At 38.2% G+C, this 24217-nt stretch overlaps 1 protein-coding gene across 1 annotated transcript in view; it reads right to left on the bottom strand.

The window, feature by feature from the left end:
• The window catches only part of USP45 (ubiquitin specific peptidase 45), a 50757-nt gene that overhangs the window by 8230 nt on the left and 18310 nt on the right, over nucleotides 1–24217 (bottom strand). The window contains 8 exon segments of the mRNA XM_050315521.1: nucleotides 217–273; nucleotides 1044–1070; nucleotides 2300–2391; nucleotides 3353–3434; nucleotides 7621–7708; nucleotides 18900–19030; nucleotides 20922–21017; nucleotides 22267–22412. Of these exon segments, the coding sequence (XP_050171478.1) occupies nucleotides 217–273; nucleotides 1044–1070; nucleotides 2300–2391; nucleotides 3353–3434; nucleotides 7621–7708; nucleotides 18900–19030; nucleotides 20922–21017; nucleotides 22267–22412 (719 nt within the window).

Raw genomic sequence — 24217 nt, 5'->3', positions numbered from 1 at the left:
AATTTAAAAATATATGTACTTAAGATACAGTATGTCTATCCATACAAAGAAAATCCTATAATGAACAGATGTGTGACAATACACGTATTTATGGACAAGGTTACATTTTTAGGCTTGAAATCAAAACTCTGTGTAAATACATAAATATCTTCATAAAGGTATGTAGAAACAATCCACTAGAAGCAATAGTTACTTATTACATATTCTGTGTCTTACCCTCTCCTCTATTATAGGAAGTGAAAGATCAATGAAAGGTTCTTTTACTGTTGAAATCTTGAAGAAAAAGAGAAAATGTATTTAAACACAAAGAACATTGTGCAGGTTTAGCACATAGCTCCCTTTATTTAATCAATTTATTATCAGAAACTATACAAGAAGTTAATTAGTTACGAGATGTATCAAACTACAATGAAGAACTTCCCACTTACTTTTTAAAAAATATTTTATGTTAGCTTTAATTTTCTTTCTAACACTGCACAAAATTTCAGCATACAGACAGAAGGGGCAAGGCCATTCACTTAGGCATGAACTGGACATAGAAGTAGTTTGGTGCTCAGTTTCTCTGAGCTTCAGACAGATTTTCAAATCATGTAGGCCTTTGTGGTATAATTTTGCAGAAAGCTATCTGTTAGAGTTTCCTGGTTCTGGACTCTCCTGCACAGGCATTTGACCTCGTACACTGTTACACAGCAGGGACTGGTTAATGACAGTTAAGTGCCAGGTTCTGACCTCATGCCTCAGATAAGATTAAGTCAGTATTACTGGTTACAGCTAAAAGCTTTGTTAGATTTTTTTCACACTGTAATATACTCTAGTATTATTGTTAAAATAGATCTAGTTACTGGGGAATAGGGAATTAAAAAAAACCCCTGGCCTTCTTTTTTGTACTGCAGCTTTATTTTGCCATCTATAAGCTGGAAATATCTTTCAAAGCATACCTAAAGACAATCTCTTCCAGCACTTCCCATCTGCCTTTATCACTAACTTCCTTAAGCTCTCTCTCCCTTGCTGTCCTCAATCCTCCCAAAACTGACTTATCTTACCTCTGGAAAGACTGTGAAAAACAAAACCTTAAAAAAAAACAAAAGTAAAAATCATGTTGAACATTTAAGTCACTGAACACAGTCATGCCCTCAATTATTGTCACTGTGTCCCTTGTCTTGTATTTGTGACCCTGTCTTCCACCTGGGACGTTTGATATGGACTGCGGGCTTATTTTTACCTGTTGTGGGAGGGAATCAGGATGGTTTAGGTTCCAGTAAAGCAATAAATGAGATAAAAAGCATTGCAACTACGGTGACTGACTGCCTGAGGGGCGATGTTCAAACAGGGGTTCCTCTAAAGTGTCAGTTTGCATGAACGAACATGAATCAAAAATATCTTGCCAGTGCAGGCAAAGAAAAACGAATGCTAAACTCTTCCTCAAAGAGCTACAGCTAGCAAATTCCCAAGTCCTGTGCAGGCAGAATATAAGAATCCAGCAAAAAATAAATGAGACATGCAAAATACATACAACCTGTATTTTTTATATAGTCAAAGTTCTTCACTGACACTAGTAGCACATTGAAGTGTAATCTGCACATCACACACAGGTAAGTTTACCTGGCACTGCAGGACTGTGCTTAATTTTTCAGATTGATTAATTTACTTAATCTCTATAATATGAAATAGAACGTTTAAAACCAAACACAAATATAACATTCAATTAGAAAAGTCATGCAAATAAGGTTTTTCTCTTTCAAACTTAAAGTAAATTATAATGATCATGGAAAGCATTTATGATGAAATGTCAGTAATATTAATTATGAAAGGAATCTGCTATTCATTGGGGTTATTATGTTAATTATAAAACATACTTCAAGGAAAAAGAAATAATTTTAGCATTTCCCCGCTCATACTAATTCAAATTAAGTAATTCCCAATTTTCAGGTATATCCCAGAAGAGCAGGCAGGAGGATTTATGTGTTAAGACAGGTAGGTGTTTTAAAAATATCAAGTAGCATTGGGGTATAGCACTTATGATTATGAAATTTGGAACCTCCAGCCTTGAGTCAAATGTAAAATCAAGCCCAGTACTTGAATCATTTTTCAATTCAAAGGACCCCTCTTCTTAGGTTTGGGAGGATAATGCTTTTAAGAAGGAATAAATCATTTCAAATGAAAAACTTTCAATAAAGTCTTGTTTTTACAAACAAACAAACAAGTATAAAATTGGCAACACAATTTTATACTTTCAAGACAACATAATCAAACCAGTATGTGATCTATTCCACATCAAACCAAATTCCAGAATACCTACATTTTCACATTCCTCACACATGACAGTGCTAGTCAATTCACCAACAAAGATCCTATCTATGAAGTTCATCTTCACACCCTCTCTTCCATATGCTGAAAAAACATTGCCTTTTTTAAATGTGAAAAATAACAGATCCAATGCCACACTATAAGTACAAAAAAATTCTTTCCAAGATATATTATGAAAGCATAATTTTTAAACATATTCAAAATGTTTAGAACACAATACAATAACTAATTCATCATATACTGTGTTATCTCAATATTTAAAAATATTTTAGTGAGAATGTTCCCTTTTATCCTTTCCTTCCCAACCTAATGTAACAGAATAATGAAACTGTATCTCTCAAGAAGAAGCCTTTTAAATAAAATGTTTCCCTTTGCATACATACTGTTGTATTGCCTTGATATAGAGACTGGGGCAGACAGGTTGTCACCCCTTCTAAATGTTTTTTTCAACTATAAAACTCTAAAAAATTAAACAAAAGCTTGTTCTAATACATCTCTATGCCTTATCTTCTGCAGACTTGGGAAGGGTGACTTAGAACATCTTAATCACTGAGACTTTAATTTAAAAAAAATCCCCAAAATTAGAACTACTGAATAAGCAAACACATACACAAAAACATTAAAACCTCGTTTTGAACAAAAACATGCCTTTACTTTGTAGTTGTATTTAGAGTGCTCAAAGTATCAGTCAAGTGACAGAAATCAGTTTCTTTATGGGAAGTGGCCTCTCTGAGTGATACAGTAATTATGACTGTACAAAAAAACGTGAAGCAGGCTACTTTAGAAAAGAAAATTACATTCTACCTATCATTAAAAGATGCATTATTAATACCCTGGGAGCCTTTATCCCGGATACAAAGATGCAAGCCAGCACATACTAAGCTGTCTGTACTTTGGGTACACACTAGGCGGCACTAAAGCAACACAGAATAAATGTCTGCTAACTACAGCACTTTGGGACCGCTGTTTGCAGTAAGCAGTTCTGAAGAAAACAGTATTTAAAGACTTGTGAGTTTTTAGAAGTTTTCAATAAAGAGTTGCATACCTTTGACTTTTCTTCTAGTTTCTTCATCTGCTGTCTTAGTGGTTGGGTTATTAAATGCTTTTAAGATACCAGTTTGTATACGCTGTAAGTAAAAAAAAAAATTAACAAGTATTTTAAGAGTAAGCATTCTAAAAACTAGTTGCATATTATTAGATTTCATCTTGTATTATTTGAATTAATCATAATTCAATATTGTAATATTACTGTTGTTATTCACTAACAATGTCAAAACTACATGAGCTTAACTTTAGTAGGTAACCATCCAAAAAACTTCCTTCCCTTAAAAGGGAACCATTGTAGGGCCCTTGATAGGTTGTCAAGAAACAATGGAATTTTCAGTGAACAAATATGGTTCATTTCTTCCACCACTGGAGAGAAAAAAATATGTGGAAGAATGGATTATTACTGATGACTAGGGCACAAAATACTTGAAGGCAGCTAAAGATCTTGTAACAGTCAGACTTCAATGACTATGTTTGGGCAGTACTTTTACTACTTCTCTTTATTTTCTAACACTGCACATTCCAGAGTTATGTCAGAAAACCTTACAAGAGACAGAAAACTTCCAATGAATCCATATAAATGTTATTAATATTGGCTCCAAAAAAATCCTAAGAACTACATTTTTGAAAGAAGGATCAGAAAGAAGCAACTTCATAAGTGATGGGCTGTAGCTGCCCCTCCAGACACGGGGCATTCCCCCTGCTCTTTCTCAGCTGCCCTGGGGTGAGGAGATGCTGTGCGGTGTACCCTGGCAGCAGAACAGCACTGGCTGGTAAAAAAGCCCAGCCTGACATGCTGCTTAGAGGGAAGCAGGAGGATGAATCAGGTCCCCTGACAGGAAATAAGTGTAGCATGCATGACCTGTGCTTCCCCTTTTCCTGGCAAATGTACTGGCTATCTGATCCACAAACTCTAGGAACATGTATGAGTCTCCCACATTGGTGTGCAAATGACATTTATAATTAAATGTGTCACTGAAGTCACACTTAGAGCGAAGTACCATTCTATGAGACAAATGGTGATACCAAACTTTCTGCAAGCAACTCAAACCCTGTGTCCTAACAGGAAAGCCATTAATAAATGGCTCTTGTTTCCAGGCAGCAAAGTACACTTTCAGGCCACAATGTTACAAAAGTGTGAGGATGACAGACAGCCTTGGAGGTTTGGTTTGCAGTTCAGGCACCCATCAGACCAGTCATACTCCGACCTTATGAGTATGTGACCTGGCTTGTGAATTAACTCCCGCTGCCCCGAGCTCAGCTTTGTTCATCTTAAAGCCAACAATATACTAAAAGGATTAATCAATAGGTAATTCATGAAGTTGAGCACCATAAATGGGTTTAGGGCCATAAGCAACCCTTTTGTTGGGATTAGCGCGTTGAACCATTTATTTAGGTCAAAGAAAGACATAGTCTTTGAATGGACAGGGTGCTGTGGACAATGGCAGCAGACATTAATCAATTAGCAGCAGGGTTCAGCCACTTCAGGCCCCGGTGTGAAACCATCTCCAGCCCACATTGCTGGAAACAGCAGACGCTATGTCATCTTTATTGTCGTATTGCCAAGCTTTTAGCTTAAAAATCCACTCATGTACAAACACATTCTAACTTTTTTTCACAGGGATAGCACTGGTATCAGATACAAGACACAAAACCAAGGGAAGAGACAAAAGTATAATGTGATTTTTGGTTAGGTCCTGTAACTAGTGCCATGTTATGTATCATATGCATTTCTTATCAAAACCCTTAGGGTTTAAAAACAATCCTGGTAGGGCTAGGGAAGCAAGGATGGCCACGTTCAGCCCTCACAGGTGGATGGCAAAGCAGTCAGTCACCTTTCAGCAGAGCTGTTCTTTCTTCCAAGCATGAAGTTTAAAAGCAGCTTGAAAGAGGAAGGTCAGTGTCTGTAAGCCTTGTCACAGGGTTCTGGTGGCAAACGCGTTGCTGCAGCCAGAGCCACTGAGGTGAGGAGGCCACAGGGGCAGCTGCCAGGCTCCTGCCTGTGTCCAGCCAGTGCTCACCACGGGCCTTACATTTGCTGGTTTTGCGCCATCTACAGACCTGAAACATGGGATACTTTAAAGAAAATGAGAGAGAAAGGGGGAGAGAGCTTTTCCTACTACTGTTGGTGGCAGAGCACCCCGAGGTGATAAAGATGTGTTTGCAGTAAGCCATAGTTAGGGCAGCTGTGTGGTTTAATTGCAGGGCAGGGTGGGACCCACCTCTCCCTGCCTGGCAAGGGGCAGCAGAAATACTGCCCAAAAGGTCACCATGAATTCTCATCATCTTCCTTCACTCCTTTGAGGTAGCTACTGTAGCTGTCACTGCTCTCTAATAATAAATGGCAAAATTCAAAAGGCAAATATGAATGCAGGTTATCATAATGATGGCATATCCACTGGGGAAGCAGGAGACTGACTTGAGGGGAAACACAAGCACCTACTGGAGAAGAAGCTTGGTTGTTGTAATAATCCTGCTTTCTGTGAATCCTCCTTTGTCAAGTAAGTACAGTTTCCACCTTTTTTTACATGAAAATCAAAAAAAAACCCAATAAAGTTTCCTTCTGCTGTAAAAACGTGACAAGTATTTTTAACTGAAATTACCTGCTTCTGCTGAGCGCCCTGCTCAAGACATAAATTTCTAAAAATTTTCAGTGTCAAGGTTCAATTGTTTCTCCTAGCAAATCAGTTCTGTTTATGATCAAGTATGCTGCTGACAAGACCATAGAATCACAAAATCACAGAATATGCTGAGTTGGAAGGGACACAAAAGGATCATTGAGTCCAACCCTTAGTCTTGCACGGGATCATCCCCAAGAGTCACACCATGTGCCTGACAGTATCATCCAAACACTTCTTGAACTCTGTCAGGCTTGGTGCTGTGACCACTTCCCTGGGGAGTCTGCTCCAGTGCCCAACCACCCTCTGGGTGAAAAACCTTTTTCTAATATCCAACCTAAACCTCCCCTGACACAACTTCAAGGCCATTCCCTTGGGTTCTGTCACTGATCACCACAGAGAAGAGATCAGTGCCTGCCCCTCCTCTTCCCCTCACAAGGAAGTTGTAACTGCAATGAGGTCTCCCCTCAGTCTCCTCTTCTCCAGGCTGAACACACCAAGTGACCTCAATCACTCCTCATACGGCTTTCCCTCAAGCCCTTCACCATCTTTGTTGCCTTCCTTTGGACACTCTCTAAGAGCTTAATATCTTTCTTATATTGTGGTGTCCAAAACTGCACACAATATTCAAGATGAGCCTCACCAGTGCAGAGCAGAGCAGGACAATCCCCTCCCTCGACCAGCTGGCGATGCTTTGCCTGATGCCCCTCAAGACACGGTTGGCCCATATAATTAGTATTCTGGTTAGATGGGGATAAGTTCAGTTCTACTCTATTGCCTGAAACTGGGCTCAGATACAACTTTACATCTTATCTGTGAGACCATTCAACTCAGCATCATGACATTCATCCAGGTTACTAATGAGAGGGAAGAGGAAGTATGCTGGTCAGTATGATATTTAAGGCCATCCCTAAGAGGATGCTTAGAAAAGCCTATTTACTTAAACAGCATCTGAAAAGAAGGGTCCAAGACTAAATCAGGCAGATTAAATCTGATATGGTCCAAGATCGTTCAAGCAAGCAAACACATCCTTTTTTTCAGCAATGCAGGAGGCACAAGTAATGAAGGAAAAGAAACAACAAAACTCACACATTTTCAATACAACGAACTGCTTCTATACTCAGCATACTTAGATGTAGATTTTAAGCAGTGAAAAGCAACACCTTATTTATAAAGCAAGGAGCTCTTCACACTTCCAAGAGATACATGAAATCTCTCAAGATTTTTCTTTGGTTTTTTTCACAATTTTCAGTTAAAACTGTGGGCAGGCCACAGCTAGGAGCTGCTAATTTTTGTTCCCAAGCATAAAAATTCTGTCAGCTAGATCAGAGGTCCTATATATTTACTTTCTTGACTCCTAAGATGTCCTTTTTTCATACTTTTCTTTTTTTAAATAAAGGCAAACAACTCAGATTCCTAAAGTTATCACGTTCTACTTACCATACCCCTTCTACTGGTAACTGAAACTTCCATTCCAATCAACAATTTGAACTAAAGTAATCATTTTTCTCAAGATAACAAAAATAGCCACTCTTACTTCAGTAAATACATCTTTAAAACATTTGGAACATGAAGAACATTGAAGCAATGGCTAGTAGTTCACCATAAAGTCAATTAAGTTCTTTAAAAAGACACACAAAAACATTACCTTTGTCTCCTCAATCCTGATTGCATCCAACAGATAGTGCAGAAGCTCCTGGCTGTCCTGCTGCTGGAACCCCTTAAATCGAGGAGCCCTATGAAAAAAAGAGTAAAGAATTTAAAATTACCTGAGGAGGCACAGAATGACAGAAAATGATGAGTTGGAAGGGACCCACAAGGATCAATAAAGTCCAACTCCTGGCCTGGCACAGGACTCCCCAAAAATCACACCATGTGCTTGAGAGAATTATCCAAATGCCTCTTGAACTCTATCAAGCTTGGCGCTGTGACTACTTCCCTGGGGAGCCTGTTCCAGTGCCAAGACAATGTCTACAGCAGAGTCTTGCTGGATGCCAGGGACACAAATAGGTGCAAGCCCTGCCGGACCTCATGGGACTTTAGGAAGCTCCTGCTGTGGCAGGCAGCAATTACACCAACAAGGCTGCACTGTAACCTGGGTCACATTTTGATCCTATTGAGTATGGCTTGACTAAAATACAGCTTTGCCAGTAGAGCCTCATCCATGCTAGCAGCACTTCCCTGACTGACTACACCAATACTTCTGTACCACTAAACTTTCCTAAGGTCATGAAAGAGACAGAAAGATTGTCAAAGTGCTTAGCCTCCCTTGCTATCTCACCCTTTTCTCAACTGAGCAGAAATCTCAAATGTGCACAAAACAGTCCATGTACAGTAGACCATAAACAGCACAATAATCTCAACTGGAAAGAGACAATCTTGAAATGGAAGGGAAGTCACAAGGCTATACGTCAAACAAACAAACAAAAACTGTGTCAGAATCCAAACGAGAATTTCTCAACTTAAACAAATATACAACCATCTCCTCTAAATGGCTCCAGAGGCCATTAATGCAGTAATCTGCAGCTCATCAAACTGTCAGAGAGTTAAGATGGTAAACATAACATTGTATATGGATTTCAAATACTATTAAGGAAACTTCTAAGAAAATTATAATAGTAGGATATCCTGATATATGTATCCCGATACATGTAATTTACACTGTATTCAATTACTCTTTTATTTATGCTAAATTTCTTCAACTAATACTACACATATTAGCGATAAATGCTCTAAAACAGGGATCTCCCTTCTAAGAGCATTTCTAATCAGAACAGCCAGCGTTTGGTGTTGGTTTCTTTGGGTAGGAAGAGCTAAGCACTCCTATGTTATCAGGTAAGAGTTACTCTTACAGTTCTTTCACAGAAGTTTTAAAAGGACCTTTTAGTATCATAAATTATCAATTCACACAATATCTGCATCCAAAATCCTGTCCTAACAAACTGCAATACTTCACACATCTGAAATTCATATTAAAACATGCAGTATTACCAGAAGCAAACAAAACACAGTTTCATACCTAAAATGAAGAGAGACCAAAAATAATCTCTTCACAGGTGTTTTGACTGAGACAATAAATTTGAATCCAAATTCCAAAACTATCAGGTTTGTGAAGATAGGTAATAAATTGGCTACACATTGTCTGAACTCTCCTCAAAGCTGCTTTTGGGAATTGTATACCCATCTGGTTTTAACAGCAAAAAACCCTGAAATGACAGATGTTCAAATTTCATAAATGTTCAGCACTAATTCAAAGGAACCTGCCTTACTTACCCATCAAAACACTGTACATTGAATTGTACAAAACATTACAAATTTCAGCCTTTTTGCAACGCCTGAGCGCACCAAAAACAAGTTATCTGGTCAACTCATGCAATCATAGGCTCATAGAATGGTTTCAGTTGAAAGGGACCGTGAAAGATCATGAACAATCCACACTGCTACTGTGATTATTATATCACTACATTCATTTAGTGGCTACTCATGTTAAACAGAAATCTGAACCTGCAAGATTTAGAGACGTCAAGAGCTGCAACAGTTTCTTTCAGAAAAAAAAAGTAGTGCACTTGCTAACCTTTCTTCTCTAGAAATAAAAAGTCTCAAAGAAAAGGGTCTATACGCCTTAGAAAATACACATCTGGTGTCACTCTTGTCCTCTCTGACTACACTGTCCTCCAAGCTGCTGTCCTCTGTGGTGTCTGGCACCAGCAGAGATGAGCCAACTTAGGAGTCAGCCCAAGGACACAGAAGGGACAGTGGCACCAGCCGAGTTTGTAACATTGCACTTTACTATCCAGGACAAACAAAAACTGAAGGCTCCACAGGAAAGGTGATTCTTTTCTAGCCTTTTGGATCACTACCAGCATCCACACGACTCTCATAAGCCAAGAAAGGAAAATCATCTGTTTCAGACTATGCTCCCATTTACACTGGTGATCTTCTAGCCAACTGCAGAGGGTAACATTGCAGAGGGTAACGTTGCATCTGTTCATGAGACAGCCATTCAGTACTACCAATCACTGCTATTCAATAACTGGTGATTCCTTTTTTTACTACTCACAGAATCTAAATATACTCTAAATATAATATTTTCCAGGCATAGATTACATAGAAATCACAAAAAATAGACTTACAAGTACACGAATAGATCCTTAAGGTGTTGCCCTTACTAAGATAACCACCGCTAGACGGCTCCTCATAAACAACTTTGATGTCCAGCTTCTTGCAACCCCAAATGAAACTGTATAAATATTCACTATTAACACACCTCTATTCACATTAACTGCACCACGTTACTCAGGATTGTAACGGGTGGGTTTATGCATTTCCAGTAATGCCACCAAATGGCAGCTGTGACTCTTGATGCAGACTGAGAAGAGCAGGCGTAACCACGTGCACCCCTTCCAAAACTTAGCACAGGGGACAACTGGCTTAGTAGAGCTCAAACAGCAATTTTTTAATCAAACTGGTAGAGCAGCCAGAAAAACCAACCATTTACTTCAATTTTATTAAACACATGTTGAGCCAGTTTTCATTTTCATTGTGTGCTCCAGCTAACCAGTACATGGAGCTGCAAACACGCATCTGTATTTTCCCCTGGCACAATGATCTCACTTGCCCAGCCATGCTCTGCAGCTGTTCTAGGGTTCTTGAAGGTGAGGCTTCTGTCTCACTCATACACTAAAGCTCCTTGGGTTTGCCTTGGACAGGAGAAATTAAAGGAGATCAGGGAACACATCAGATGTGCAACGTGCCTACAACAGTAAAATGTAAAGCTGGGCAAGATGTCAAGATGTCAAGATAGGACACAGCAGACTTGAACTACAGGCAGGATAGTGATACAATGCTCTCAGTTTTTAACTGCTCACTGGAGGCCCTCTGGGGTGTAACTGGAGAAGGACTGAAGGTGACAAGGCAGATCTCTAAGGTCAGTGCCTAAAATTAAGTGGAATAAATCTGGACCTGCATATGCAAAACAACATACTCACATTTACAAATAGGATACCTTCACATTTGTACTTCATGTGTACTTTTTGACACAAGGTTGACAATACTCCTAGTTAAAAATGATTAATTTAATGATGCTGCTGTACTGTGAGGCTCACTAAAAAATCTGGAATCAGCAGAGTGGGTGATTTTTTTAAGCATTCTTTTCAAAGTGAATTTTTTTCCATGAGCTGGTCAACCTAAAAAATTAAATTTCAGATTTTAAAAATCTCAACACCCTTCTTTAAAAATATTTTGTTTAATATAATTAAAATGCAGTATTTTCTTCTATTAAAATCAAATGTTCTATTTCCAATCAGTTTGATTATAAACCCCAAACACTTTCTGAAAAGCAGTGAACCTTTATTTTGGCTCCAATAAAACACTCAATACCCATTAAAAAAATAACATACGCAGCTGCATGCATGTTTCTATGTATCCACAGTTTCACTTTTCAATTTGCTAAAACAGTTTTCTCTCACTGAATGTCCAGGAACCTGAAATAAGCTTACCTTTTTAACCTAGATGCCAAAATCAGTTCAATTCTGACAAATCTAGCTAGTTAGCCAGAGTATTACCATTAATTTATCAGAAATGTCTTGTTTTCTTGACACAGTGAGAATCAACAAGTATATTCAGCCTATCTCCTCCAGTACAGATACATTAATAGCTTCAGTGTATATCAAGAAAACCTTGCACATATACGTCCTGGATCCTGGTACTAACAGGGATTTTTATTATTTTTTGGCCACAAAAGCAGGACCTCTGCAAGAGGCACTATAGTAAAAAGGAACAAAAATTAATAATTACTTGACAAAGAAGAGAACAAAAACTCCATCACTGTTACAGGAGGTTTCTTTTCACTGTAAACACACCTCAGAGCTAAATCTTCAGTGCAAAAAGCGCCACAGATACTTTTTTTTACTGCTTATGGTTTGCAGTGTAGCTTCCCACTGATGAGCATACAATAATCACTTCAAATGAAAACTAATTTACTAATTTATATTTCAAGGTAAAATAGTTCACCTGTATGTTCAACACAGTTTTCAACAGCTTAAACTAAGAGGGGAGCAAATTAACTCAGCCAAGGCAGTGTTTCATTTTGGTTTTTTTTTATTTTACTAGCACATGGTGCATCTATGACTGGAAGATTGTTTAGGCTTCTCTGTGACTGTACTAAACCTACATGCCTAAATTTTAATGGAAACAAAGATGATGGGAATGTAACAGCTACCACTTTAAAAGTGTAGTGGCAAGGAAAGTGACATGTAAAGACTCTATGTAAGGTTTGAGTAATTTACTTGAACTGACAAACAATGTTATTATTAACACTGTTTAACATATAGTTAATCTGTCATTCATGTACATAGTATGCTATGTAATGTTGCCTATAATTCCATCTCATGTTCTGTGGAAAAACATTTGAGATTAATGCATTTGTTCTGGGGGGAAACCACAAAAAGAAAGCAAAAAAGAACAACAATAAAAAGGAGGGAATTTCACAGCTCACAATGCATTTTACTGGAACCTTCCTACATTTGTAAACCAGTATTAGAGAAAAAAAAAAGAATTAATCCATGCTGATACACAGAAATCTGACAACTAAAAGATGTGTGCTCTCGTCTCCTTGAAAATATGCTCCAAGCAAGATCCTTGGCAAAAGTGGGGGACTTGGAGATGGTTGGTTGGGTTGACCGCTCACAGATGTGCTGACATATGGAAGCCAGTGCCAATGCGAAACAACCTGTTGTACAGTGTCAGCAGGATAATGACAGAACAGGTTGAACTCCTGCTAATGGCCATAAGTGGTGAAGGACAACTGTGACATCTACAAGCATATTACTTATCTAGCCTCTCATTGCTCATCTGGGGACCAGCTGTAATTGCGTGACTGTCAGTTAAAGACATACTTTTCCTGACGACTTACTTCCTAGAATGCTGTAATAACAAAAACTACGTAATAACATAATTTTTCAAAGAAAAATACCTTAATAGTTTTTAATTCCTATACTATATTAATTTGAGGGAAATTAAGCTACACTTTGAAAGCAGAACCAGGATACACAATTACAGTCATACTGCACAGAGCTGGCACACTTTCACTGTCTCTAACAAAAATCATCCTTTCAAGAATTACTATCTCTGTGTAGAATACAGCCTAATACCTTGGAAAATTTTGGAAAGAGAAATAAGTACTTGGAGACAGAAACAGAGCATACTATTTGATTTTTTTTCCAGTAGTACAACACACAGAGGAACCCTTTAATAATGCAGTACATACACTACAGAGTTCTGCTTGGTAGGAAGTGCTTGGCAGGAAAAACCTCAACCAAACATGGGCTTGCCCCCACATGTAAGTAACAGATAACACTAGGCACATCTGGAGGGTGTGGATAGACAGCTCTTAGCTCTCCTTGGGACATGCTGGCCAATTTGTTTAATCTTTTTTGTCTCACCTTCCCTCAAAACAGAAAATGAGGCACCATCACTTCCATGCAATGCACCAGATCTTTGGTACCTCAGTAAAAAGCACTTGTTAGAAGGAGCTCTGAATGGACATAATAGCTCACATGTTACCAAGAGCTATTTCCAACTTAACTGCCAGAGGGAAAACACATCTCTTTTTAAGAAGTAATGGTAATATCTGTCTGGGGAAACTTCTTCCTACCAGCTGGTAGACAAGTGAAGGACTTCATGCACAAGATCATCCCTATAAAAACAAGTTTTCTCTTTAATATGAATGTCTTAACTCTTCTTTCTGCCTTTAAGTCCTGCTAAGATTTTCAACAACGCTCTGTGACAGCAAGTTCCACAGGTCAGCCCTATGAAATGTTAAAAAACCTCATTTTTTTAATCTCCAGCTCTTAAGTCTGTTGCCTTTCAGTTTCACAGACAGCTACTGGAACTCTAATGAGGTCAGTTAATGAAGCACAGCTAATTTATTTTCTATCATTTACTGTCTTCTCTTGCTGTCATGCCTTCTTTTCATGTTCTCTGCTCCCAATATTCAAATCCCTAGTGACATCAAGGCTTCCTATTTTTCTTACCTCTCCCTAAATTCTGGTTATTATGAACATTACACTGAGAAAACACCTTTAATGTACCTAGTGAAATTACTGGTTTTCTCCTTCATTTGATCTACAAGCTTTGCTTACATAGCTCACCAATACCACACACATTTCAAATACTTGTGTTCTCCACAATGCTGCACACGTCTTCCCCCTGAGTAGAAGTGAAGACAAAACTGAGGAACACATGCACATGATTCCTGCCAGTGCACACTCCTACATGCAATTCGTCTACTTTGCACTCAAAAATTTCATCCACCCAGCTTTGTTAACTTGTTCCTAAAATCATGAAAACTCTGACAAAGTTTTCTGAAAAACAAGACATGCAATCTCTCAACTGCTGCTGCACAGAGAAGAAGATGTAATCTCCTCTGTCAGAGCTCCTGAACACGCCACAGCACCATCAGCAAAGGATATGGAGGGCATGACAGGGACACAAAATAATTCTTAACAATTGGTCAAGGAAGCATCAACTGCGTGTTCTGCTGTTACTATTTTTCAATGGTAAAAGTCAAATGGGAAAACTAGGCAAGCTGAAAATCTTTTCTAAAAAGATATTTTCCCTACAGCAATATTATTTTAAAAGAAGAGGCTCAAAGACTCATAATTAATGAGAAAAATCCTGCTTCCTTCACCCTGTGTGCCTTGTACAACATTACCTTAGTTTTCCTTAGCATTTCCTCTCAGAAGTGATATATGTGGGATGCTCCAAGCATTGTTTAGGTTTCCCTCCAAAACTATAATTCTATTAATATCAACACTCCTAACTGTGCATGACCTCCATTCTGTCAGTCCCACCTCTGGCTTGGGCTCTACTTTCTGCACCTGAGAAGGAAGGACGAATGCTCCTTGGGGAAGTAAGACCTATGTAGATTCTGTGACCACCAGTAAAATCTTTGTTAGGGAAGTATATTTTCCTTCATGGTAATGTAGCAGTATAATACCTATACAGATAACTATTTGGTGGAGGTTTGAAGCAGCTAAATTCTGTAACTCTTTTCTGGATTCCTCACCTATATGCTGCAACATTTCCTTGATCCACAAAACTAAGCTTTCTTCCACCAATAAAATTATTCAGTCATAAAAAATAAAGGAAATAAAATTTATATACTCTTAAAATATCAGTGTTGCATTAGTTACTAAGTCTCCAGATAAGTCAGAAGTCTGCAGTCCTGATATTCAGCATAGTGGAAAACCAACAGAAGGGCCCCGTAGCTATGCTCACAATCTGTCCTCACAAAACATCTGACAGCTGCAACACTAACAAAATTAACAGTGGATGAATTAGTACCAGACGCTAAACAGTTGCAATAGAAATACTCATCCATTCCTTTTCTTCTTCTCCCCTTCTTCAACCTGGCTACCCCACCACTTGATAAAATTAACACTCGGTATCATTTTTTTTCTTTTGTTATTCACTAAAAAAAGCACCACAGATCCCCTTTCATACACAAGACTATGAACTTCATGCCATGATCTCCTCAGACCCTTAAAGAAGCAGTCTGCAGTGGAAAAGGACTGTGTTCCAGTTCCCTTACTGCTTTTGAGCAGTGAACATGTATCCACTTGCAGATTTGGGATCCCACAGAGTGACAGGACAGAGCTGCAGCTGAACAAGGCCTTTCTTTACAGGCTCTCTGCCCACACCTAACCTCACTCCTATGTGCCTCTGCCTGCTCCTTTTAAGCCCTCCCTTCCTTCCTGCCTGCCTTTCTTAGGTCTTCTTTCTCTGAGCACTTTCAATTTTTGAGTAAGGATGCCCAGTTCAAATGTTAGCATTCAAACTCTTGCATACTGCAACATCTGAAGCAGGTCAAGTCCTGGCGTCCTACAGTGACACCCAAAAAAGCAACTCCAGACATTAAATTCTTAAGTATTATTCCAGCATTGAACTGGAAATGAGGGCAAGTGTCAGGTGTTAAAATTATACAGCTACCTTTACTGTATCTTGGATCCACTGATCCAACATGAAAATATGTCACCATCCAGCTAGGAGATTAAAAAAAAAAAAAAAATCCATCCAAACTCATCAATACCAATTTTTATTTTTTATATATAGAAACCAATTGTGTCAATCAAGAAGAGTAAGCATTTTTACAGAATCAGCCCTCTGCTACACATGAGAAAAATATTAATAAGAAATCAAGTAGATCTAAGTATATAAAGAACTGCAGCATACCATCACCTGCTGACAGCTGCAGCATTTCAACCACTCACATCTGTAAGAAACCTAGGAAGTGACTATGCTAAGTACTAAGTAAAACATCTATATTCTGAAGGACCACTCAGTGTGTGCATCCCCCCCACGTTTTGCAAGCTAAAAGCAACCACTGAAAATAATGTCATGGCAAAGGCTGGGACTGGGAAGACAATTCCTGGGTCACTGATTCCAATTCTTGATATCACAGACAAGTTTATCCTATACTATCTGCACAATCTGCTTCATAAATTCTGTACTGAAGAAAGGTATGGTCATATACTGTAGACTTGCACTGAGACAGCAAGACCTGTGATGGGAAAAGAATAAACTAAAAAATAATAAAAAAGAACAACCAAACCAACAAACAAAAACATCAACAAAACAAACAAACAAAAAGGAGATTGCAACCGGGATCAGCAAACTTTTATGTAAAACACATAAACCCAACCCACTGCTATGAAAAGTCCTTCCCCATGCCCTCCTCCCCAGTAGTTAATGATCCTGTCTTTCTCTGACTTATCTCTCTGAAATACAAACATTTTGTTTCAGTGTGGTTCTTCCTTTTACACTTCCACCTTGCCATCTCTGTAGGAAACTTGTTTGGACTTTACTTATTGAATAGAAAGAGTTTGGGCTAATTCAATGTGAAGACCACAAGCAGAGCATGCCTCTAAGATTACTTCATTAACACAACTTTCTGGCAGGATTCAAGAAGCAGTTTTTATGGAGAATGCTGCAGTAACACAGACTTCTTCCTAGCTGGGACTCCTGTAATCACACCATGCTGTCTTTTCCAGTTTGGCTTTGCTGAAGAGTAGAAAGCCAACTTTAAAAGATGAAAAAAGGCTTTGTAAACACGGCATGACAGAACACTGCATTCTCCTGCTTCTACCACTGCAGACTGCTGAATTTGCTGAAACTCCCCTTCTTCTTGCTTGTTTATCTCACCACCAATAAGAAAACAGTCAAAAACCCAAAACCTTCTCTCATACTTGTCCAGCCCCTTATTTGACCCTGAACACCTAACTTCTTGCTAACAGGATGCAGTTGACACTTTTGATATTGACAGTAGAGCTAGAGAAGTATTAATATCTATGTTGTGTTCTGCAAGAACAACAAAAGTAAGAAGTAGGAATGAAAACAAGAGATGGTAGAAGTGGGCAGGTACATGTCTAAACAGCAAAATTCTACTGCCCACATTAAAATGTTTCCATTTTAGCAGGTAGTTAAAGTATACGTCCATCTTAAAAACCAAAAACAATAAAACAAAACTAGATAGTTGAGATTTAATACTGCTATACATCACTTGATGACTACAAAAACAGACACAGAGCAGACACAAAATAACTACCACTTTAAAAATACAAATGGCATCTGAAGTGCACTGCACTGTCATTATTTCACAATGAATTTGCTAAGGTGGGCTTCAAAACATGTTTTATACCATCTTTTCCCTTCTATCCTTGACACTTACTGGGAAAAAACTACTATTGTTATTTAATCATTTCTCAGCCAAATTTCATCCTTATAATCACATTTTTTTGAGACAGCCTCAAAACAAGAGGAGGAGGAATGAGAACATAACATATTTTTCTTCCCTATATATTTTCTTCCAAGTAGACAACGCTAAAGAGGGAACACTGCTGTTTGACTCAAAATTGCTGTAAGGTCACTTCATACACATTTTCCTTTATAGCTCAAAAGAACTGAAAGGACGACAAATACAGTAGAAAGATATAATATTAAGTTTCTGAAGTTGAGTTTTGAGAAAAAAAGAAAAGGTAATTATGTATTTCTTTACAGTATTCAATTGTCCCTGCTCTAGTCTAAAAGCTTTTGTTTCTTTATACTGTATTTTAAATCCATGGTCCAGTAAGGTTGTCCTGGAAAGCCTCGGTAGGAGGCTGCAACTTTCCTAATTCTCTTGCTGCAAAATGCTTACAGTTTCATAAATAATACTGTAGCAAATAAATTACATGCAATATTATTCTTTTTTAAATGTAAGATTCAGATATACCACCCTCCAGTTACTCTGATTCTACAGCGTCTTTTGCTTGTAAGTCAATGTTTAAATATTTGTATCAACTCTTAAATAAGTCTTCTACAGGTGTTTCAAAAAACAAGACTGTTTGCATCATAACTGAAAGCACCTACAAAGCACCACTGTAAACATTTTCCACACCAAGAAACAGGACTTTCTTTAGGGCTTGCAAGCTCTCTGCAATCTGGAGCCATATGCCGTTTCAGTACTGCTTCAAGTCCTTACTTGTTACACCCTTTTTAATTTTGAATTGATGCCAAGGTTAGACATCATTGCAGAGGTTTCCCATTTAAAATCTTACTCTTTTTTACAAAATACCTACATACACTTTGCAGTATTAGCACAGCTTTATGCTAATACAAAACAAAACCTGAAAAGTAATCTTGTTTTCTTCAGTTTTATCATGCCCTCTTCTGCCCCCTCACACTCAGTTCAAAACTAGACCATACATTACATGAAGGGCAGGTACAATCCTGGAGTACAACAAGTCCTGCAACTTTAAAACATTTTCTGGACTGCCCAGTAAAAATCCAATGGGACCTTAGAAAGCACGAAAGACATTCAACACTTTAGAAACACACCACTAAAAGTTAAAATTAAATGAATAAGTAAAAGATACTGAAAATACATACTTTTGACACAGTTGGCTGAACAGTACTTTGGGAGAAAGAGGACCTTTTCCAGCCTCCCTCATACTGTGAAGGAACAAGAACATTGCTGAAGTCAAAGGTCCCGGGCTGGAAAGGTTTACCACCAAAGGATCCTTCAAAACAAAGGTAAAATGCACATCAGATTTCAAAGACTTCTTTCAAGTTACTACATTCATGATAAAGAGCAATGTAACTGTGGTCTTAAGAGTGTTCTGGGGTTGCTGTCACCTACAAGATTGAAATATCTGAAGAGAAAGCTTATTGTTTAAGCCGTAATAGTTGCAAAACCAAACAATTCTTGTTGAGAAAATTAATGGTAACCAATATTTTGGAAACAGGTATGTCATTGAGCCAGTCTGATTCTCACAAAAACAGACTACCTTCCTGTATTACCTGCTTTACTCTTACTCCCACATGGCCCTGAAACTCAGCTGGAGTGACAACCCAAGTGACCATCTCTGTGGGCCAGTGTAAGACAGTGCTCAGTGGCTCCCTGTTACTCAACCTTAGGAACAGGGTGGCCACCTTCTCTGACCTGTGAGCCACACACCAAGATTTCCACACTTCCAGCAGACACAGCACACCCTGTTCTTCCAAGAACCAGGTGCTCTGAAGGCACCAGCAGTGGTTCACAGCGACCGCAGACCACCAGCTCTCCCTAACACGTTCCAAGGTTCATACACGACCACAGTGCTCCCTGCTAGGAGGCTCGACTCTCAGAAAAACAGATGACAACAGCCAGATAAACGATTAGAGAGGGTGCCTCATTCAGAAAGCAGATCCACACAAAATGTAAGCACTACAGATACACACAAATATAAAGTATTTGCTTTATATACGCTATCGTAATGTGGAAAAATGCCCCTTACCAAGTGGGAAGCTGCAGGTTTTTACATTACTATTAGTTAGATTACTGCAACCCTCTAATTTTGAGTTGACAAATAAAAAAAAAGACCATAAACCACAGTCTTTGTTCTAAATACTTATTTACATTGTAAGCATTGTCTTTAAACAAAAAAATCAATCTTTCAACCTTATGGTTGTGCAAGTTTCGCATCAAGCATAAGCCAACATCTCACTGGCTTTCTAAGCCTTTAGGCACAGACAAGCTCCAGACCTCCACTGTGGCTCAGGATAACTTAGTGAAATGTGGCTGCTCACAACTACCACTGGAGGAAATAAAGACAGCAATGCAGCGAATTCCACACAGTTCTTGCCTAGAGAGGTTATGAACATCACTTACAGCAACACAGAAATGTTCATCATTTCAGAGGTATCTGAAACAGGATACCACCCCTCTACCCTCACTGCCACCAGAAAGCTCCCAGCAAACAGTAGAAAAACAAGCAAAAAAAGAAAGAAGCGAAAATCTTCTATAAACACTTTGCTTTAACCAGCTGAGGGAAAGGGGTATTATCTTTATTGCCAACAACATGTGAAAATCCAAGTCTCTTAAGACATGACAGGAACAGCAGGATATTCTTTGAATAATAGCCACAGGAGTCTCTTTCCCATATGCCTGCAATGAGCTCGAGGAGAAGAAATTTTTTCCTCAGTGAAATATTGCCTCTCTCATTTTAATCCTATGGCCTCTGAAGCACATAATAAATTTTACAAGCCTTATCAATGAAGGGCTGGGACAGACTGGAATAAAATATTTTATTAACACTTTCTAAAGCTGAATAGACTATTTCCTGTATCATACATTCATACTGAAGAAATTCAATGGCAAACAAAAATAAGCCAGCCTCTCTTACTTAAGGCCAGGCATTATTTGATATTTCAATATCACAAAATGTGAAAGCAAGTTATTTATTCCTCCTCCTCCGGGGCTGAATAATGACTTTTGTAAAAGGAATGAGTTCACAGATAACATAAACAGCTAAACAATTAAAAGGCAAAAGAAATGGGAGAGTAACAGTGTGCCTTTAACAGAGGTGTGACTTCCTGTCCTCCAGCTTCTTCCCACATTTCCCCAAATTTTATTTCTCACTGCATACTTACCAATTGAGAGTCTGAAGCATGACAGATTTTTAACTTTGTTCCTTTCTCCTTCATCTCATACATCAGTTCATTTAGTACGTGAGTCTGTGCCAAGTTCTTAAAGAAAAAAAAAATCAAAACCCACAAGAAACATGCTGATCTTTCAATTACACAGTTTTCTTTAGTTACATATTCCAGCTTAAGGGACAGAAAAAATCAGGTCTATTTCAAAATGTATAACTGAGGTTTAGGTCAGACCCCTAGAAAAAGCACTAGAAAAATCACTGATTTGACTTGTTTCTACAACTGTATCTATTTCTTTTTCTGTAATTTCAAAATAGTTTCCTAGTAATAACTTTGTTATTTTTGTTGAACAACAAGATTCATTCATTTATTTTTTTACGGTGAGGACATTAGTATCAGAAATGATTTGTCTCTTTTAAACTCCGCAGTCCCTCTCATCATGCCTCATAAAGCTCAAAGGTTTTGGCACACTGAAAAGCACTACCTCCCTGAATTGAGGAGAGAAACCAACTCAACACTGTTTCTTTAGTTTTTATTAACTTTGCAGATCCTTCCATTCTCTGTGATGCCCGTAGTATTGACAGATAACAATTTGCAGTAGATCTACTCCATACAATTTCACTATTTGTTTACTGAATTTCGTAATCAACACTATAAACACAAGGTAAAGTGTGCCAGTGCAGAACACCTTCACAGCAGTTTTCCCTCATTTGTTCACTCCTGCCTGCAGACATAAGAGATGTCTCTGTTCAGCTGACAAGCAATGGGATGGTCCAATATAAAACCTGCTAAGGCTACTACTTTTTTTGTTGGATTAGTTGTATACTCAACATCAATAGAATTGTATTAGTATAGCTCATTCCTCTTATTCTGTTATGAAAAAATCATAATCAGTAGAAGTAATTTTATAACCGCGTCCACTGTAGGGGCTTAAAATCACCACAGTTTAGTGTGCAGACATTTACGTTACACACAAAGTAACACTATTCACACCACCAGTATTACTCATGACTCAATTACCTTGCATTACTCATGACTGCTAATGCTGAACTACAAATAAAACTACATGCTAGAGTACAACCCACACACATATGCAGTGTGTAAAACACTTGACCTTTTCACTTGTCTCATTACTGTGCAAAATGCTACTGATCCAAGAATTCTTTTTTGCTGTAACAGGAAATATTCCTTGGATAGCAAGGAGTAAAAAGAATTTGAAAAGGACCTTCAAAAAGCAGAATGAAAACTGGTAACTCAGAACCTTTTCTGAAGCCCACAGATTACACAGATTTAGTATTTCTGAAATCTATTAAGAGAAAGTGGTATGATCTTTCCATCTTACCTGCATGACAGCATTAAAGAAGCAAGTATTTCCTAAGTTATTTATTCCTTTAACTGGAATCGATGCACCATTACCAGAACTTTTTCCTTTTAGTATTTCACTTGTTTCACTGTTTTCTTCACGAAGACGTAAGATTTTTGATGAACCTATAATTGAACTATAGATTAATATGACTATGTAATTGCACAGTTTTATCAATGTAGTCCTTCCATGATTATGTTTATCAATTTTAACATATGTGGAAAGATACCTTGATGATACTCCAAGATGCTGCTTTTATGCAACCTCACCAGTTAAAGCCCTGGGGGGGGGGGGAGGGAATCCCCAAATCCCCTCCCAACAACTACATACATCCAACAAAACCTTCCACAAAAATCATACTGTCCCATAAGCCTGTAACTTCTAAAATTATGCAAGCAATAAATAAAGAAAAATGCGCTCTGCTACTTTGTTAACAATAGACAGCACAGATATATGTTCCTCAGGCATATTAGAAATGCCACACAAAGGCTGCTTTTTGGTGCATTTGAAGAGCGGTAACCAAAATTACCACCTGAATGCTGCAAGTCTTTATCAATTATTGTACTCCATTCGAATTGCCTTGTCAACAGCCCAACTGGAGTCATTATCAGTTTGCTCAAATGCTACATTTGCTCTTCAACCCACCTCCCTTTGTCACAGCCTGAGGACTTGCTAATACAGCCCACATACATACGATGCTAGTGTTTTAATTCCAAGTATCAAAAAATTGTAAAACTATGCTACCAGTATAACATCCACATAATTCCCTACTTCCCTTATTATTTAATAGATAAGGGCAGCAAAGTTAGAGAGTCATTAACTTGTAGCCTAGAGGTAATGGAAAGACTTGAGATAACAATATTTAGCCTTGAATTCTACTAGCAACTTTCATATTGTCATGGTTGCAGGACTAAATATGAACATTACTGACATCTGCAGTGTCTTAAATATTGATTAACAATGCATGTCAATGTAAACGAGTTATGGACTTAATAGATGCCAAGAACTGTGATGCTACAATCTCTGTCTTGACATATGAATTCATATATTTGTTCTAATGAGTTTCACATTGAAGTCTCATTAAAGTGTTCTTGAGAAATAACTAACAGACCTATTTACGTTAATGAAATTCTCATGCCAAAAGGTTCTTTTATGTACACTCCTAGGTAGCTTCTTGCTTAGAAGATGAAAAAATATAATTATATAACAAAGAAGTCATTAAAATAGCTGTTGTATCTGGCAACAAGCCTCTGAAGCAGTCTCCCTGCACCCTACAGTACGATCAAGGCGTACCTATTCTTCCAAATTGTATCAGAGTTTGTCAAAACACAATTAGAGGTGCTTTGCTGTTTAAAAATATATTTAAATGTTCCTGTTAATACTGCTTACACAGCTTTAAATTACTCTCCACTCGTGTGGAAAATTAAGACAGTACAAGGGCAAAGTAAAAGACTAAGTTCTTGAAAAAGGCAAGTGGTTTTGAATGCAACGATAGACAAATGAGCTGCTCACACCCTGAAACGCTCACTGTTTCATGGGCTACATGCAGCAACACCTTTTAACTGGCATGCTTACAAGGGGCATGCTCATCCACCCACACAGAGCTCCAGAATGACCATAGCAGGGGAATAGGAGCTCCAAATATCTGCAACTTGAAATCATTGCTCACTCTCAAAAGTTTAATAATGTAAGTGGAGATGTTCTCCCCTCAGAGAAGTGGGCCATGCAGAGTAGTGCTGGGGAGAAGAGATGGTTAAAAAGGAAAAAAAAAATAGGGGGAAAAAAACCAAAATTGTGTAAATAATTTGTGTATTAGTATATACCACAGTTGTTGCATTTATCCATCGGCATTCAAAAACATCTGGGACAGCATCTTAAAGTAAACAATGTTCACAAGGCCATCTGGACAAAACTGCAGGCAAAAATTAAA

Source organism: Myiozetetes cayanensis, unplaced genomic scaffold (assembly GCF_022539395.1).
Source record: "Myiozetetes cayanensis isolate MyiCay16 unplaced genomic scaffold, myiCay2020 scf2-11, whole genome shotgun sequence".
NCBI classification, from domain to species: Eukaryota; Metazoa; Chordata; class Aves; order Passeriformes; family Tyrannidae; genus Myiozetetes; species Myiozetetes cayanensis.
Note: the sequence above shows the minus strand (reverse complement) of the source record. Positions and strands in the feature narration are given on the sequence as shown.